The sequence below is a fragment of the Onthophagus taurus genome, chromosome 7 (genome assembly GCF_036711975.1).
Source record: "Onthophagus taurus isolate NC chromosome 7, IU_Otau_3.0, whole genome shotgun sequence".
Lineage (NCBI taxonomy): Eukaryota > Metazoa > Arthropoda > Insecta > Coleoptera > Scarabaeidae > Onthophagus > Onthophagus taurus.
This window is the reverse complement of record NC_091972.1, coordinates 14,941,522-14,960,820: the sequence shown is the minus strand read 5'-3', so window position 1 is coordinate 14,960,820 and position 19,299 is coordinate 14,941,522. Positions and strand designations below refer to the sequence as shown.

At 34.9% G+C, this 19,299-nt stretch overlaps 3 protein-coding genes across 14 annotated transcripts in view; 1 reads left to right on the top strand and 2 right to left on the bottom strand.

The window, feature by feature from the left end:
• LOC111429584 (bromodomain adjacent to zinc finger domain 2B toutatis) overlaps positions 1-19,299 on the bottom strand; it is an 89,072-nt gene that overhangs the window by 32,709 nt on the left and 37,064 nt on the right. For all 10 annotated transcript variants that reach the window (XM_023065528.2, XM_023065535.2, XM_023065534.2 and 7 more), the window contains exon 2: positions 9,351-9,416. The gene's annotated coding sequence lies outside the window, so the exon portion shown is untranslated. The remainder of the gene's footprint in view (positions 1-9,350; positions 9,417-19,299) is intronic.
• On the top strand, positions 2,548-3,935 carry LOC111418137 (putative nuclease HARBI1). The gene is made up of 5 exons (XM_071197795.1): positions 2,548-2,762; positions 2,823-3,106; positions 3,172-3,391; positions 3,447-3,605; positions 3,665-3,935. The coding sequence occupies exons 1-5, from the start codon at positions 2,548-2,550 to the stop codon at positions 3,843-3,845; spliced, it is 1,059 nt and encodes a 352-aa protein (XP_071053896.1). The 3' UTR covers positions 3,846-3,935.
• LOC139430621 (nuclear apoptosis-inducing factor 1-like) lies at positions 3,910-5,287 on the bottom strand. Of its 3 annotated transcripts, none has more exons than XM_071197798.1 (5): positions 5,183-5,287; positions 4,847-5,007; positions 4,559-4,754; positions 4,144-4,506; positions 3,910-4,089 (listed from the first exon to the last, which is right to left on the bottom strand). In XM_071197798.1, exons 2-4 carry the CDS (start codon positions 4,985-4,987, stop codon positions 4,322-4,324), a joined length of 522 nt encoding a protein of 173 aa, XP_071053899.1. In that variant the 5' UTR covers positions 4,988-5,007; positions 5,183-5,287; the 3' UTR covers positions 3,910-4,089; positions 4,144-4,321. The 3 variants fall into 3 exon arrangements, with proteins under 3 accessions (XP_071053899.1, XP_071053897.1, XP_071053898.1); XM_071197796.1 differs by having other exon boundaries at positions 3,912-4,089; positions 4,847-5,122; XM_071197797.1 differs by having other exon boundaries at positions 3,912-4,089; positions 4,847-5,077.

The following is a 19,299-nucleotide window of genomic DNA, read 5'->3' as shown; positions in this document are numbered from 1 at the left end:
TTAGTGCATCTGTCAATTTTTGTTTCCCTCCAAGCTTGTGTATTTTTCTTATGTTTCAGATCATAACCATATTGCCTAAGATATTCTAGGAATATTTTAAGGGACCCTTTTTAATGAATTAGCGCAGTTAGCTCATCATACTGATTAAAAACATTTTTATTTTGACCTCCACACTCATTACTTATAATACAAACAGCTAAAAATCACTATGTTTCCGAATTATGACTTGTATATTTTCAGTTTGCAATGTGTATATGTGGTATATTTATAGGCTTTTTATAGTTCTTCAATTCATTAAATCGCTATCACTCAAAACACGTTCCTGAGCAATTCTCCTTCTTCATTTTTATATATTTCTGAGTCTCTACTAGAAGAAATTCGCAAGCTCTTCGTCGTAGCTCAATTTGAACTGGATTTGTTTTCATTCAAAAGAAGAACACACGGGTTTCGCAGTGAAACCATGTCAACAAACCGTAACATATGTAAGACAAGTTGAACATGCTCTATGCTGTCCTCTCTTTTCACTAAAGTAATACATTTAGCTAAAGAAGTGGAGCAAAATCGTAAGAGACATGGATAAAAAATGATCTTACTTTTATTCAGAAAAAGTTGAATTGGAAAGAATAAGGGTGTTCCAAATAGAATCTGAAGTAGCCAATATCAGAAGTTATGAAGATCTGTAACTATTTTAAAAAAGTGTGGGCAATTTTTATTTACTTCGAGATCAACAAGAAACCGTCAAATCTATTGTAATAAAAGTTTTATTAAGTATTGTATAATAAATATAATTTTAAAAACAAATAGTAATGTCTAACACGGATTCAATACATACATTGCTCTTGTAGTAGGTCGAACCTATTGTATGCATAATTATTGAAAAGATTCTCCTTTCAGAGTTGGCGTTAAAAGAAGGAAAAGCTGGTACAATTTTTGACGTTAATGAGAGTAACGTTCGGCTGTGGCGCAAACACAAGACAGCTATTGCAGACAGTGAGGCATCGTACAAAAAATTTACTGGGTCAAAGAAGAGATGATTTCATGAAAGTGACGAGGCAGTTTTCCGGTTCTTTCAAGAAAGATGAAAAGAGGGACTAAATATAAGTTACTATTTAGTTCGTAAGGAAACGATAAAAACAGGAAATTCATTGAATATTGGACAAAAAAATTTTAATGCTAGCAAAAATTGGACGCAGAACTATAATTTGCTAAAAGCTCCTAAAAATGATTTTCAAGAAAATTTCAATTTGTCTCAAACTGCGAATACCGACGAAATAGCAATATATCTAGATATGCCTCCCGATTACACACTAGAGAGAAATTTCTTTAGGAACGAGTGGTTGGGAAAAATTGCAAGTAAAAGTGAATCTGGTGATGGGGAAACATTGCCGCCGTTGTTAATATGGAGAAGAAACACCATTCCGAAATCCAAAGACTTCCCGAAAGACTACAAGTATTTTATTTTACTATTTCCAAATTTCAACTACACGACTGCGACCTAATCTGATCTAATCCGCATCCGATTATAATATGCATTTGATTTTAGAGCATATAAGATTTCTAAAAAAGGTGCGGATTAGATTCGAGAAAATACGGTATTGTAACTAAATAAATTATTGTTTATATGTAACTACAAAATACGATTAATTTCTTCAAAACACTCGAAACAAACTGGAACAGTATCATCACAAATAAATATAAGCACCTTTTACATGAAAATTTGGTTGGACGATTCTTTACACCATTGTTACTCTTACATTCGAGGATGTTTGCGGTTGGTGTTCTTACATCAAGCTTTAGAATCTCTTGTATTCTGAATTTGATTGGTTTTGGACTTGATTGGAATACGTTGTTCCATACGTTAGCAAAGACAGTCTTTTACTAGAGCAAGAGATAAATTTTGGAAAAATTCTCTTCGACGAAATTGCGGCTGTATTTAGCAAGATAACATTGGCCACCTTGGCGTATTCCTTGCACAATTATAAGCAGCACATTATCATGTCATGCTTACCAGCATCTTCATACATTTTCTCATCATGGTTCAAACCTGATAATAATAGAACATTCTTATTTCTTTTAGGCCCACTTTTACCACCTCTTGATAAATTTATCCGATAGATAATTACCATGGTTACAGCTGGTTTGAGTGTTCTCATTGGCTAAGGTCCATTACTACCATGTTTTAGTTAAATTTATCTTATAGATAAACCCATCTACTAGCCAATCAGAGCGCGTGAAGTAGCCGTATCCATAGTAATAATCTCATAGATAGCTTAACCAGAAGATGGTAGTAACGAGCCTAAGGCCCGTTACTACCACTCATAGTTAAAGTTATAGTTAGCGTTATCTAAAAGATAACGTAAAAATCGGTTACTATCACTGTATTTATCTTATAGTTAACCTTAGCTCAGAGATAACTTTTGCTTTAACCATAACCAGTGGATTCGGTCCGGGTTAAGTTGGTATCTAATAGATAAACGAGGAAACCTAACCTCACAAACAGAATACGCGGAGTGTTGTAACGGTACACGTGTTCAGTGATATTAAAAAATGGCTAATTTTATGGATGTTGGAGATGAAGAAATGATTTTCGAGGAAATAAACGAGTTATTTCCTATAAGAAGCGAACGAATAATACGAAGACGATTAAACCATCTCAATAGACATTCAGATGGGGAATTTGTGAAAAGATTCCGTCTTTCCAAGGAGACTTTTTATTTTCTTCTCCACGAAATAGAGGAAGTAATTAAACCGCCATCCATGACGTAAGTAATTTAATAAAATTGTTATAATTTAATGTGCCAACATTTACATCAATATTTTAGCAATAACGCTGTACCTCCTGCAAATCGATTGTTGCTGACGTTAAGGTTTTATGCAACAGGCAACATGTTGTTGGCCATTGCAGATTTTGCTGGAGTGAGTGTACAATTGGCATCTACGGTAGTGCACGACGTCAGCTGTGCCATTGCCAATTTAAGGCCAAGGTATTGTAAAATGCCGGAGGGTGAAGAAATAATTACTGCCCAAAGGGAATTTTATGATATTGCACGATTTCCGTGTGTGATTGGTGCAATTGATTGTACCCATGTCCGTATTCAATCCCCAGGTATGTCAATATTAACTTTTGATTTTTATTGTAAGTAAATAACGTCAACATGATTAATATTGTAGGCGGAGAATTTGCAGAAAATTTTAGAAACCGAAAAGGTTATTTTTCCATTAATGTGCAAACTGTGTCGGATGCCAATATGCGTATTTTAGATATTGTAGCCAGGTGGCCAGGATCAACGCATGATCAAACAATTTTTAATAATAGTTGCCTTAAACACCGTTTAGAAATTGGCCAGTTTCGAAACGGACTTTTATTAGGAGATGGTGGATACCAAAACAAGTAATAAAATATAAAATGTTGTAATACATGTTTTTGTTTATTTATATTGCTGTAGGAATTATTTGTTGGTACCGATAGACCAACCACAGCGGGAAGCGGAAAGACTCTACAATGAGTCTCAAATTAGAACAAGAAATGTTGTTGAACGCCAATATGGCACATGGAAAAGAAGGTTCCAAGTGCTGCGGTTGGAACTAAGAATTTCAATTGAAAGGTATTCCATTTCCTTATACTGAAATAATCAGTCATGTATATTACTCTCATTATTTATAGAGTGCAGCCTCTAATTGTCGCTACAGCGGTAATACACAACATGTGTATTAATATGAAAGACGATCTACCACCCAATGAGGAGGAGATTGAAGAATGGGATAATCATCTTCCGGCAGAACGGGGCAACGAAGACAGAACACGTAGGAACGAAATTATTGATTATTTTGCAAATTTACAATAAAATAATTTGTTTTAAGAAACGAATATTTATTATTATTTTTTAAAAATAAAGAATATTATCTAATAAACAATAAAAAATCTTTATAATAAGCCAGCCTCTTTCTTTTTTAATAATATTTGAAGATCCAAGAGCTCCATTTTTTTGGCATGTTCTTCTTTAGCTTGTTTTATTAGCAATTCAGTTAATTCCACACGTTTTTCAGTAAGCTTGTTGAATTCACTGTGAACTTTTTGATTGGCTGTTTCTATTAATAATAATAAAGTATTAACATGATTTAACACATAATTGAATAAATTACTTGGTTTAGAAGCTGAATTCAAAACTTTTGCTTTCCTCTTTTTTAAATTTTGAGGCGTCCAAGAGGACCAATTTTCTTTATTTTCTACATGTGGTGGTGGCGTATCCGCTGTCTCTTCTACACCAGCGATTGGAATGACATCAGTTGCGCTCCATTCAATCACACATTCTGCTTCCGACTAACGTGTTCTGGCATCTACTGATGTAGAAGCCAATACAACGTTCCTAGTAGGTGAGAGGCCTGATGTAGAAGTTGTTGCTTCTACATCAGTAACCGCCAACCCAGTTAATAAGGAATCAGAATGTGTGATTACATCTGAATCGTATGTTGATGGCATTCCAACAACCGATAATAGTATGAGGCCTAAAGCATAAACATTTTTACCTACTTTAACATCATTCGAATGTAAATTTACCTTTCACTTTTTCCTCAATAGGGGTTAAGGAGACATCTTCTACAGGACCCCCACCGGTCTTCAATGCATTCATGCGTATCTTAGAATTCTTTTTCCTCACTTCTTTTTTAATCTGATCATATTTTCCTTTGACACTTTTTACATCCCGGTCAATACCTGTAGTGGCTGTCATAGCCCGAGCTATTTCACTCCATGTCTAAAATAACCACAAAACATTTTTTTTATATAACGCAATACAGCGGATATAGAAGCATTATTCCATATTACTAAATAAAATGATGTACGTACTTGATGCTTTTCCTGCCAGTGAACGGCGTCACTTTTTTTATTTTCTACTATGTTTTTTTTTTCTATAATTAAATCAATTAGTAGTTCCATTTCTTGTTTGGAATAATTTGCGTTACGTTTCTTTTTATTGTCATTTTCCATTTTGAATAAAATAATAATCGCTGAAACACGTATTTATGACGACGTTTGACGTTAGAACCGTTAGAATGAGCGGAAATGAGTTAAAATAAACTAGAAATGTCAAAATATTAGGTCTTTTGACTGTATGGTTGCCAACTTAAAAATTCACCCGAAATAAAATCACTAGATTCTATAGATATCTTAAAGATTTCCTACCTGTGAGATAACTTGAGGTGGTAGGACCGCCGACTCCGTAAACTATTAGTTTAGCGGTATCTTATAGCTAGCTTATCTAATAGATGCCAACGGTTTGGTAGTAACGGGCCTAAGAGAACCAATTTATCTATCGGTTAACTTTATCAACAGGTGGTAAAAGTGGGCCTTAGAAATATAGGAAACTAAAGTAACGTTTTTATGAAAACCGTACATGGCAGAACCAAATTCCACAAGTAATTTGCGTTTGTTCTTTCTGACGGTCCCCAAATAGCTCAAGTTAAATTTGGTTGTTATAGTGTTAATTAGAGCTTCTGATAATAATATTATAATAATAATAATATACCTTTATTTACGTTAAGAAAACAAAAATACAGAGACACAATAGAAAAATCAAAGATAGGCGTAAATAAAGTGCGAAAGAAAGAAAAAATTAACCCCGGCAATATGCCATAAAAAAAAAACCGTGTACATGAACAGAGACATAGCAACTGGCGCAAGCCGGAGTAGCCACCAAAACTGCAGAGCCAGTTTGTGTGTGGCGTTCTCTAGTTAATCTTCATCGATCCATTTATAAAACTTACTTAAAAAAAAACTTTACACAAAACTCTCTGTACCTAATAGAGTTGGTTTACTAACAGAACAAGAAAAAAGAAAACAAAAAAAAACAAGAAAACTAATTAGAAACAAAAAATATATATATATTATAACCACTAATCTCAACTATTTAATAGTAGTATTTGTTAAACCATAATATGAAAAATGTCCTCAATTTGTGGTTCAGTGAGCTATCTAGCCCACATTTTCGCTGTCCGTTTCAAATTAATGTTTTGCTGATTCAAATTCTTTGATGTTAGAAATTCAATAAACTCATTGTATAGCCTAGCCAAATAAAAAGTAAAGTGTTTTTGTGCTATTGATTTATTTGTTCGAATTGCAATGGCAAGCCCGTGAGATGCAGTTCGCATACAATAACAATGGGATGGGAATGTTAAATCCCTTTGAGTGTTAACTGCCTTAATCACGACTGTCGTGACATACAACTGTTTTACTGTCATCAAACCAGATTCTTCAAACAACAGTACAGAAGGATAGATACGAGGTTTATGTAACATTACTTTCATAACAAGTTTTTGGGCTGTAATTACTTTTTGTAGGTGATGACCAGCGGACGAACCCCACGCAAGAATACCATACTGTAAGATAGGTTGAACAATTCCATAGTAAAATGTTTTAAGTGTTTTCAAATCACATACATCTCGCAGTCTTTTGAAGATGTAAACACTACGGCGAATCTTATCAACGATTTTTCCCACGTGAGCATCCAGAGATGTGAACCAAATATTCGTAGTCACATTTCTATTTGAATTTTTTGGTGGCTTACATAACCTTACTACTACAGCATGAGAAGAATAATTACATAAGCACAGACCTTTGGGTGAATGCCTACGTACACTTGTAAGTTGCAAGCGAAGTATGTCTTTGCATCAGCCAAAGCAAATATCTTAATTCCATATTTATTTGGCTTGGTTGGAATGTATTGCTGAAATGAACATCGTTCCCTAAATCTTTCTAATTTTTCGTCGACTGTAACATATTCAAATGGTGCAAAAGATATTTATATTTTATTTTATATTTTGTAGTATACATAGTAGATATGCTAGAGCTAACTATCGATTGATTCTCTTTCATTCCGCATCTCTAATCGAAATAATTCCATTCCTGTTCCATTTCTTCTTCCTTCTTATATGCAAGCTTGTTTTTCTTCGTCTCTTTGCTTGGTTTCAGTCTATTGCGAGGTTCTCACTCCATCGTTTACAGGGTCTTCCGATACTCCTACGTCGCATTGGTGGTTTGATCCTCGTGATCTTTACTATTCTGTCGTGGATTATGCACTTGATGTGTTCATTCCATACACTATTTCTTTGTCCAGTCACTAATGTTATCGATTTTACACATTCTTCTGATTTCCTCACTCCTTTCTCGGTACATAATTGTCCTGCCAACTACTTTGCCATCTCTGTTGTCTCCAGTATATGTTTTGTTATTGAGGTTTCTGGACTAGTTTCTGCGGTATGATTACTGTTTTATAGATCTGGATTTAACTTGGATTCCTTCGATATGTTTATTGCTCCATATGGTACTGTTAGAACAGTATTTTACTTGTGCTCCATAAATCTGCAACGTGTAACCGATTGGATTTCACTCTACCCAAATAAAGAAGTCCAACTTCGTATCAATTTTTCTACTGTAGTTCTTTTCTGTGTTTTTGAATATATTTATTGGTGCAAGCTATTATATTTATGTTGAAAAAATACTTCCAAATTTCTAAATAATTCTTAATACTTTTTAGGCAAAGCTTTTGGTCCTGGCAAATATTATTATGTTCTCGGTATGCGTTCTTACATTTTAACGTGGATCGTTTTGCCATTTTGTAGCATCTTTTCCAATAAAATATGGTCCTGCTGTTGGTTCTTGTTCTCTATCCTATTCACTAAAAGAATTTTCCGGATTCTCTTCGCCAGCAAGATTTTCCGATACTTCGTCGATTTTTTCCTCTTCCATCTCTCGCAAACACACGTCCATAAGTTGGCTTAATCGTTGTTGTTCTTTTTCATATGTAGCCATTGTGATTACAGTGGACAGACTTTTCGTGATTCAAAATACAGAGCAAAAAATGGTAGAAAAAATTTTGCTTGAACATCGGAAATAGAATTTAAGTCAGGTATATAGAGAAATAAACGTTTACCAGGAAGGGTTTTATTGTTATGCAATAAAATATTTTGGGCAGAACTGATTTTTAACGATATCCCATAATCCAAAATTGATATTAGTGAAAATTTAAACTCATAAAATTTTTTTGATAATTGGAAACAATTTTACTTTAAAAATCAATCTTTAAAAACTGTTTAGACCAAAATAATTTGAAATCATATCATCAAATCATATCATTCGTTGTGGGACGTTTTACAGAAGTTTGGTTCCAGCGTTATACTTAACATTATTAAAGGAAATATTGATGCGTTGTTGTAGCAATGTATGAATTGTATGAATGGACCTCGAGTGTCATCATGATGGAGCACCCCCACAAAGAATAATCACCTAAATCTTCAGAGCTCACACCCTTACATCTTTTGATACCTTTATTTAGTTAAAAATGAATTTTCTTTTAGGATTTCCTGCATCCACACCGTACTATAAACATAACATACGTGAGGTTATGATTATAGATGATATTTATTGCCTTATAAGATTATGACCATATAGTAACTCAAAATTTGTATATATAACAATTGTAGCAAAACAAAAAGTTTTATAAATAATTATATAAATGTTAATAATTCAGTTTCTCATTATAACTATTGTGAAACCCATCAAATAATTAATACCTCCATATTTGATATAAAAGCAGAATTAAACCGGTTCACCAACTGAATATTTGTATAACCAACTTGCCCAGCAGGCAAAAGCGAGCAAAACCAGTAAACAGGCAAGCGGGGAACAGCAAGCAAATTGATCACCGAAAATTAACTAAACTCATTCCAACAACCAACGTGCTGGATTCAGTTGGTATTAGACCGGTTCGTATTCTCGTACCTGAACGCAATTTGTACGGATTTGCGTTATCGCGTGACGTAATGGAACGGCAAACGAAAGGGGAACGGTACTTACCGGGAATTAGACCGTGGGGGTCGAAAGGGGCCCGAGGGGTCGAATTATGTCCACGAAAAACTGTTCGCCGATCGTGCAGCCATCGGATTTTTACCGTTTTCTAATCGAATGACAAATTTACACGGCCGAAACTGTCTAATCATTCGCAATCTGTCAAATGTGGAAAGAGATTGATGCTGATTGTTTTGAATTTATTTATTTTTACGGAAAGCTTTGACGTATAAAAGTTTTGAAGAAGTTAGTAAGCCGTGCATAACAATGTCGGGTTTATTGTTGGATGAAATTTAAATTGTAAGTGTCAGTGTGATTCAAAAATTGTAATTTCTTATTTTATTCAAAAAATACCAAATACTATTCTTGGGTTATTTCGGCGAATTAGGCATTTTTTCTTGGTCACACACTAATCACAAAATGGGTAGACCGAGACGGTTCTATGTACCGCGCCGCTGCGTAACTAAATTGACAAATCTCCGAAGAATGTTCTGGAGTGCTTACTCACCTGATGTTAATGAGGCCTCCGCTCAGCGATCCAAAATGCGATATTCAGCCCATGATGCAACATGACCTGTAACAATAAACCATTTAAATACTCGAAATATCCAAAATAACTGATTACAGGTACAAATTCCAAAAAGACCATAAGTTAAAACATGATTTGAAACAAAATTTAATTCCCAAAATTCAAATAGAATCGCACAACCAACATCAAAGTGCTATTATAGTTTCCAACACTATTAGATTTCCCCAAAAAACCCAAATAACAACGCGATTCGCATCGACAACATGATCTGGAAACATTGTAATTTGTTTCAATCCTGCGAGTTTCGGATGCAAATCAAGGTCACAGGGTTATGTCGATCTCGACAAACTTGAACTTGACCTGCACGCTGGCCGTGACCTTCGACCTACATCTTGCTGCCCCTGGGTCGAGTCGCCTCACCTACGAGTTAACTGGAAGGGGTAAATTCCTCGATACCTAATTAGCATACACCCAGTTAGTGAACTAAAAAGGATTACCTAATTAAAACTTGGATATTTGTACGAAAACTTGATAAACGTTCGTTAAAGTTTCAAATTACTTGATATCTACCATTTAATCTGCACACGTATATCTACAACTGTGTGCGACAAGGAAATTTAATAGAATCGTGAGATCTCGAGAACATTATTGGACGCCATCGATCACCGCAAAATAGGCTGCGGCACTCGTTGCGACGCGAGAAACGGTCGGGAGTTAATATTAAATGATGACCCGTATTTCTTGGAAGCAGTAAAGTGTCTATTTTATGCGGGAATTCGCCGGTGCTGGTGCCACATAGCGACCACGTTAATGGACTTATAAACAAACGCCCGAGAGCGGTGCGGCGGGTTCCAATTCGAAAACACGATAGATCTTTAAAAATTTGTGCCCCACTGCCAAGTGTTGGAATAGTTTTAAAGGCATGAAAACCGAATGAGTCATAAGACTCTCCTACTCTCGACATAATGTGCTTATCTACTTTCAATCTAGGAATTCCTAGAGACGTTATAACGGAAATCGTGAATTATCACAACACTATAAAATTATGTGATTAATATTTATGGAATTTGAGTTAAAGGTGTTAAATTATGTAAAACAATAAGATGGGCTATTAGGTAAATGATTATGGATTGAATTCATTTATATAAAATGATTTATTAAAGATTTAACATCTTGAATTGCCAAACATATTCTTTTTTTTGGCTTTGGTTTTTGGAGAAAATAACAGCCTGTATACACACTTCTGCACCTTCTGTTCGATATTTGTTCCGATAAAACATAGTGTGATACACAAATTTCAGTTAGGTAATGAAACGCAACAACAAGATTACACTTAAGCCGTCTTACGATGTTCTAAGCACTTCCACCCAAGCAAATCCCCATTAGAGTTTCTCATACAAACACAAACCTCAGGATGTTTGGTGATAAAGCACAGCTTGAGATGGATTATTTCTCCACAGATAACACCCCCACATAAAAAGATTCGTGTGGAGTTACAAAATATAACATTCAAATCTCTAATAATATAAAAGTTGATTTTGAACGTCACTTTGATTTGGTTATAAATTTTTACTTTTGTCAAATTGACATTGATAAGATTCAATGTCTGTTTGATGGATTCTGCTGTCAATTTTGAATTTATGGATATTTTGCTAAAAATTATGTAGCACGGTGGTTGTATTCTAAATTGTGCTAAATCCATTCTATAAATTATTTTCAAATTACTTAAATTGCTGCAAAGTAAAAAAAAATACCAGGCGATCTGAGACAGTGTCGGGTGCTAAAGCAGAAATAGAAGTTTAAAAAAAATGTCCAACTATTTTCGACAGAATAGCTACCAAACTAAGTATGAATAGATCTTTAGTCTGGAGTATATATAGATAGAGTAAGTCCTTAGAATAAGTTGGGAATAAACCTGAAAAAAATCAAGGACAAATATTACTACAGACAATTTTTTTATCGATTAGCTGAAGAACTCGCAAAAAATTTAACATTATTTGGGACTGTTCGTAAAAATAGAAAGGATTTGCCAAAAATATAACTTGAAATAAAAAATCGATGTAACTAAAAAAGACCTAATTGGGTTGGAAATTTCTGCCAAAAGTTGAAGGAAAATGTTCTTATAGGAAATAGGTACGTTACTTATCCAACCGGAAATAAATCGAAGACCATCAAATATTGAAAAAGACAGAAAGGGAATACCAAAAAGTGTAAATATTCAAATAGAAAGTACAGGAAGAAAAATAACTTATCAATGTCCCAAACCGTCAGCAACCCAAAAGCGGGGACAATGTCATCAATGTCGAGGAAGTGACATAAACCATTTTATAAAATGTGATTCCTGTACTAAATTTGTGTGTACTGTACATACATAGTACAAAAACAATAAATGTAATTTGTACACGGTGCAAACAAGATGGAGATGCAGAATAATGAGAAGAATGTTTATGATATGATTAAGAATATTTGAGTTCCTTTTTATACGTTTTATTCATGTTATGGCTTAATATTGTATATCTAATATTTGGTTTTAATGCTTTAAAAAAACCTAAGATCTAGTTCACCATGCATGGTCTAAACTGACTATTTTAGTGGTACAAGGGTTAATAATAAATGTAGCTTTTAGTTCTTGTATGTTTAAGATTCTCCGCATGTTGCAGTTGTCACAAATAATTTCGTGTGCCAAATCACAATTTTCTGGTGCATTAATCATACAGTTACTGTTATCATACTGTTAATAATGTATATGATTTGCGGGCATGTATAGAAAATACCTACGAGACTATTCGCTAAAGTCTAGGGATACATAAAGGCTAACTGTTTTCCATCAACGTCTACGAAGTTACTTTACTTCACAAAATTCTATTATTACATAATAACGCTTTGGTATATAACGAGCGAGAAAGACCCAAAAAGTCTTATTTACTTCATTTCCCAACTTTTGAAAGATATGAACTGAAGATTTTCAAGATATAACTAAAATTATTAACTCGACAGCCACTTACGTCGTTTAGGGTTAACACTAGATAAAACTCATTCTTCAAGTGCCTATTTGTAGATTGCTCTTCACAAAACACGATTATCGTAGTGAACACATGTTATGTGTGAAAAAGTAGGGGACCACGAAACAGAAATATCTGCAGGTGTTTGATACCAAACAACTTTCATGAGTTTATAGTTTAGCAGGATTACCAACACAAGCAACGGAAGTTGTACTTAGTTTATCCTTTGCACATTAAAAAGTGACCAGCACAACCATTTATAGACAGGCAATACGTACCTTCGTATCTTCAGATTTTATGCAATTATAGGCAGTTATAGCTTCCGGATTTTATTGTTATTTGTCGAGGTAAAATGATATATAGCAGTAGTTTGCGAAGTAGCTGAGCGGAATAAATAGTTGCTAAGTTATCCTATATCTCAGAATTCAAAAATTAAGCTCTACCATATAAAGACAACACAATATCAGTGACATACAGCCCCAGAGCCGGCGCGAAGCAATTTCAACGAGTTGCGTAGAACCTGTTCAGTTTAAATAGCCCAGCAATTCCACATCTTATAATGAAGCAAAACTACTTTAGTCGATATTACAAGTAAAAAGTCTTAAGGGTTAAAACTAGGTAGTCAAACATGAGAAACTAGGAATAACTGTATTCTTAATTTTACAGCGCATGAAAGATAAAAGAATATATCAGAGCTTTAATCTAAATATTAACAAAGAACGGAGAAGAATTTATTTATCACTTCATAATGAGGATACAACAATATGAATCTTTGAGGAAATTGCTGTTTGGTTTGAATATGAGAAATATACGAATGCTGTTACAAAACTTGCCGTTTTGCTATTACAAATATTAAGAAAATACAATTTCGGAATCTCAAAAAGGACCACCTCTTATTTTTCCGATTTTGCACAAATGTTTTGGAAGATGCCTCTGGAATCATACATTTTGACGACACTACATTACTTGCTAGAAATAAAGATCTAAATGTTGTGGCTAATTTAAAAAACATCCGTTTTGCATTTGAGGTGCTTTATCTCCCAGCAGAGTTGTTCTTATACACAGATTTTTAAGAAACTGTTAAATTTTTTGTTAGATATTCAGGTTTAATTAAGTTTCTTGAAATGAATTCGGTTTTATTTAACTTTCTTTAGTGGATTTTAAATTTCCGATAAAACTTCGTGTTGAGGTGAAGTTCTTTAACCATTAATTAACAATTGAAGCTTAGTTGAAGTTTATACTAAATTTTGAGGGTTGGTTAGGTTCAATGAAGTATTGGGTTTTGTTCAAATTAAAAATTAATGTTCTGATAATGATGATTTGCAAAAGTTACTTTAATTAACATTAAATAAACTTTTGTTATTGTTGAAAATTAAGTTTTGATTTAAGTATTTTGCTTGAACGAAAGAACTGCGTTTTGTTTCACTAAAGATCCTTATCGAAATAAGGAACAATTCAGGTTTCAGATTTAAGGAGTTCCGATTAGGGGGTTGTTTTAGAGAACGATCATATGGAAAATAACTTTAGTTCGTGGCGAACTGCTCAAAGAAAGTGTATATATCAAATTAGCACTTTATTTTACTTTAGTATGGGATCGTAAAAGTCTTGGAATGAAGCATATTGATAAAAGAAAGTGATATTCTTATGATAATAAGATTTGTGAATCTAAAAAGGAATCTTTTTACTTTGTTTACTTTATTTTCGTTCTTCAAACCGCGCTTGACGAGACATCTATGAACCAAAATGTTTGACGTCAAATCGTATTATTTAAGAGGTCATATCACGGACGTTGCGAGTTTAATAACCCCCTTTTCTTTTGTTGTGCTTAGACCCGCGCTCTTTTTTAAACCGGTACCGGAAAATCTTAATCCGTCCCTTTACAATATGGCTACATGGGTGCGTAGTGCAACCTGTACATTTGTTACTACTTATAAGACTTGCTTATAGTCTGTATTGTGTTTGTACCACTACCTAATATTGGTTGCCTTCGTTAGCCTAAATTTGGTTTTGCAATGAACTACCAAAACTTTTTGAACATATTCACCGGTATTGGTGTGAATAACGCACACATGTGCCAAGAATGTTTTCGATAATGCAAAATACCTGGAGAATTAGTCGGAACGAAATTCGATTTGAATTGATTAACATACAAATATTTAATAAAATAAATTCGAAAAATTGTATTACAACTGGTTTATTTTAAGTTTAAGTTCAACCTGACATGTTTCAGTCTTTTAAATGACCATCATCGGAGGTATCGTAAAAAGGACATATGAGGTATAACATATAACAAAATAGAGTAACTGCTAGCAGATATGTGTGGAAAATGTCTTTGTGGATAGTATCAGGATAACCGGAAACCACGCTATAGTTGAAGTAACTGCTAGCAGATATGTTTGGAAAGTGTCTTTGTGGATAGTATCAGGATAACCGGGAACCACGCTATAGTTGAAGGTAAGCGTGGTTCCCGGTTATCCTGATACTGTCCACAAAGACATTTTCCACACATATCTGCTAGCAGTTACTCTATTTTGTTATATGTTATTCCTCATATGTCCTTTTTACGATACCTCCGATGATGGTCATTTAAAAGACTGAAACATGTCAGGTTGAACTTAAACTTAAAACAAACCAGTTGTAATACAATTTTTCGAATTTATTTAATTACCGCACTGGTTAAAGAATGGATCTACTTATTCAACAAATATTTAGTAACTCATTAATTGTAATTCTACTAGTACTGACATGACAATACCATTACATCTAACACGAACTTAACCCAATCTAGATGGATAACAAAATTTTTAGGGATCAAATTTAGGTTCTTCATCACAAAAAGTGGGGCAAATAACAAGTCAATGTTTCCCATTCATTATAATACATGGTGATGTGAACAGTATCTTGATGATAGTAGATAAGCCTGCAGGAAGAGGAGGCTTTAAAGCTGATAAGATGTTAGATTTTGCTAACACAATTCATTGATCATTGAACTTGATCTAATTAAATCTAGTTCATCTAAACAACATGTAAAGCAGCAAACAACGCTAAGTAAAATTGTGGGTTAACAATGCATTTATGTCAAAAAAAACGTCCTAAATACATTTTATAAGTATTGCCTCCATGAAGGTGATTTGTATTGTATTAGGTTGCTATGCTAAAGTTTCTATTAAGCTCTCAGTCATGATACTGTAGTTGAAGTTAAAAAAGTTATTTTTATATTAACTTTGCTACATGCAAAGAGAATAATCTTAAGTTGAACGAGCTTTATGTATGTTAGTGAACCTACAACAATGCGAAACGGCTAAACAGGTATTTGTTCTGAGTACAGATCCACTATATAACTCAAATGGAATTCCAGGTTGGATTCCAATAAACGATTAGACTTGCTTCACATATCAAGACAGTAATAGAACGTCTACTGCCAATTGTTTACCCCCACCTGATATTTGAAAGACTCCGTTAGATCAGTAAAAGACGCAATAAAACACCGAGTATCCACCAAGTTATATCCTTCAATATCCTTATTCCTTATTAGTAGCGACGGAACACACAATAATATAACAAACGCACCTTGAATTATCACTTTTTCACATATAATTTATTATGTAGGTGTTAATCCGTTCACTTTCGACGTGCGATTCAAAAGTAAGAGAAGGTTATGAGCACATCGACACGCGCTTATTGTCACGTGGTTATCGGCGTCGACTTTTTCGTCGATTTTGCGATAGTCTTTGGCTTCTCGAACTGCCGCACGAAAGACGCGTTAAGGCGAAACTAACCTCTCGCGTCGGTTTGACCGAGAGAGAGTAGTCGAGGAGACGAACGGTCGGTCGGTCGGCCGAGAGATCGAACAACAAAGCAAGAAGGAGCATATTTACCTGAATCGACCGGTTCAAGTCCGTGTAACGCGGCATTTTTCCAGCCCGTGCATTAACCGCGGCCGTTAAAAATTCACCAGTAGAGCGGCGTCACTTGGTCTTCGTTCTTTTTGCGTTGTTCGACCGGCGATTTCGACCGGGTTTAAATTCACGCGGCCGGCGGCGGACGCACGGGACGTCGGAGGGGAGCACTCCGGGGGCCGAGAGAGACTCTGCCATCGGAGGCCGGACTGTCAGCGAGTGGCCATTTCATTTGTACGTTGTTCGTTCGTCCAGTTAGTCTCTCTCTTTCTCCCTGCCCACGGTTTTCCAACGAGCCAACAACGTCGTTGTCGGCGACCAACACTGGATGGAGATCCTTTTTGTACAAATAATTAAATCGTGCCGCCAAGTTTCGCGTCCGGTATGTGCACGGAGTCTTTTAATTAGCGAGGGGAAAATGACGTCCATACCTTCAATTTATCCGCAACAATCGTGCTCTGCATTCAAGAAAAACCAACTGCGTAGGCGGTTTCATACAGATATATTATAGTTCCATAACTTAACATTTACACTTTTATCTGTCCCAATGATCGCATGTCTAAACAATTAGTGGTGATAACATTTTTGAAATAGATAGTCAAATCAATTTATTTCATTATTTATACAAGTTGAATCTATTCTAAAAAGATCACCTGCTCGGCTATGTAAAATCTCTTTGTGTAACCTACACATATGTACAGTAAGCCGTAGGCTAGTGAAAGAAAGGAAATAAAACATTGAGAAGTGCTGGGCGGGATTCAAACCAGGTAGACTCACCATTGACCAGCTGTTTTAGCTTGAGGAATAAGATGAAAAGAGAACGAAATTATTGCAAATTCTGCAAATATCAAAATTTCTTTATTTGAAATTTGTGGCATGATTCACCGATATTTCCAACATTACTAGTTCTTTTTTCTTCCTTCTTGGTTGAGCAATTGCACACACGCACATCGTATGTATATCAACCTAACGGAAGCGATACTTCTAGCAAGAATTTTAGCCTCGACGGTTATAGTACAGAGTTGCTATTAGTTCCGCTTGCTCTAAAATCGATCCTCCTGTAATCCTTACAAGTTGTCTTCAACCTCCTGCCGGCAAATCCCTATTAGCGGATCGGATTCGTCCTTGTCCCCACAACGACTTCTCTCCATATTACCTGCCCAGGTCCCTCTTCTATACGTGTTTTACCTGTTCTCGACAGCGAAATGACTGATACATATATTTCTTTGGGCTCGGCTGGTTCTGCAACGCTCGATTGCGAGCCGACGAACCGCTAAATATCGAAGGACGCATCTATAGAAGACGAAAATTATGTCCATGTCAAATTTTATGTGTGATGTATTATCGGAAATCGGGTTGGTTTATTACTGTAATTTTAAAGTAATATTTTAAACAAAATTTATACCTGTAATGGCACATTTATGTACATAACATTAATTAATAATTGATGTATTAATTTTATCCCCAACGTTATTTCAACAATATTGAGCAACTTTATATTATAACGATTTTTTATTGCATATGAAAGCAAACTAGCATAAAAATTTTAATAATAATTCAGTAAGATGCCAGAGGTTACACAGCTAGTCCCTAAATCAACCGTTTATCTTGATGAAATCGTTGACGGCCAGCCCACGTCTACTTTGTATGCAAATCTGATTCATAATGGGAAAAGGGGCTGGAAAAGCACTTTCCCTTCACTATAACGTTTGTTTTTTTAAAAGAAAGAATAGTCCAACATGGATGGAATTTGAACGACCAACGTTCGCGAATCGTAGAGTCGTTGTTTAACTTGTCCGCAAATGTCGCATTCCTCCGTGGGGGGAAGCGCCGCTCAATACAACGTTGTAAACACGATTATGGACTGTAAAACACAGACGAAGAACAAAGCGAATAGGAAGTACTCGGCCCGACATAGGGACGTGTTACTACGCAATCTTCCCCACAGTGAACGACCTATATCGATTTGTAGTTACATTGTAGGAGCTACTCGCTATACACAAAATACTGAAACTGTAATAGAGCACACAATCAAAATCGAGTTTTTTTAGATATTTGAGTCAGTTTTAATTGCTGCCGAAAAATTCGGGTTAGTTCATATGCGACAACTAATCGATAGAATACCCCTCGGGATTGGTCACTGTTGCTTTTACGATCGGCTGAATTATCCGTAATTGATATAACTTCCTCTCACCCCTCGTTCGAAAACCTCAAACCCCCATCGCGCGAACTCCGTCGGGACAACAACGACTTTTTATGATTGCGTGACTGCGACTTAATGCGAATCGATCGATTGTAGGCGGGGAAATGAAAGGGCGAATTGTAGATTTACTGCGATAGTAATTTTCCGGAATGCCTTAAAGGGCAAAATGGAACGAGTACCTGATATACTGAGAGAAACGACTACGTACTTTGCTCGACGCCTAATTAATAGTTCGCCTTAGTTATTAAACTCTCGTGCATTTTGCACGACCGGATGATAATGTATTAATGGTGAGTCTTTGATGGGTATTTAAAGTAATAAATGTTTTAGTTTGAATTCCATAACTTCAAGCTATGTTTTAACCTAAATACATTGAATTTGGTTACAAATTGAATAAATTAGAATGATTTATTAATAATTTTGGGGATAACACATTTTTATTGAAACCAAAAACAAGAAGAGAACTTAAAAAATATATTTAAGGTATTTAAAGTTACATGCACGCATCAATTTTCTGCTCTATGCTTTTATATTCACTTTCATTAATGTTAAATTATTCTTGGGAAAACATACAGGAGGAAAACTATCGAGATGTATAATCGGAAATAAAATAAAAAGTTTAATTATGTGTTACTTAGAAAACACTCAAAGGAGCTTTAGCATTTCCTAAGGATATGTGATAATTTGTAGCAACGCTCAAGAAGAAAAGTAGAAAAAAGAAAGTGTCGGCAAACTTATGAATAACATTTACATCTTTTTATACAGTGACTGAATTTGAATACCGTTTTGGTGGAGTGATGAGGAATTTGAATACTGTGTAACCA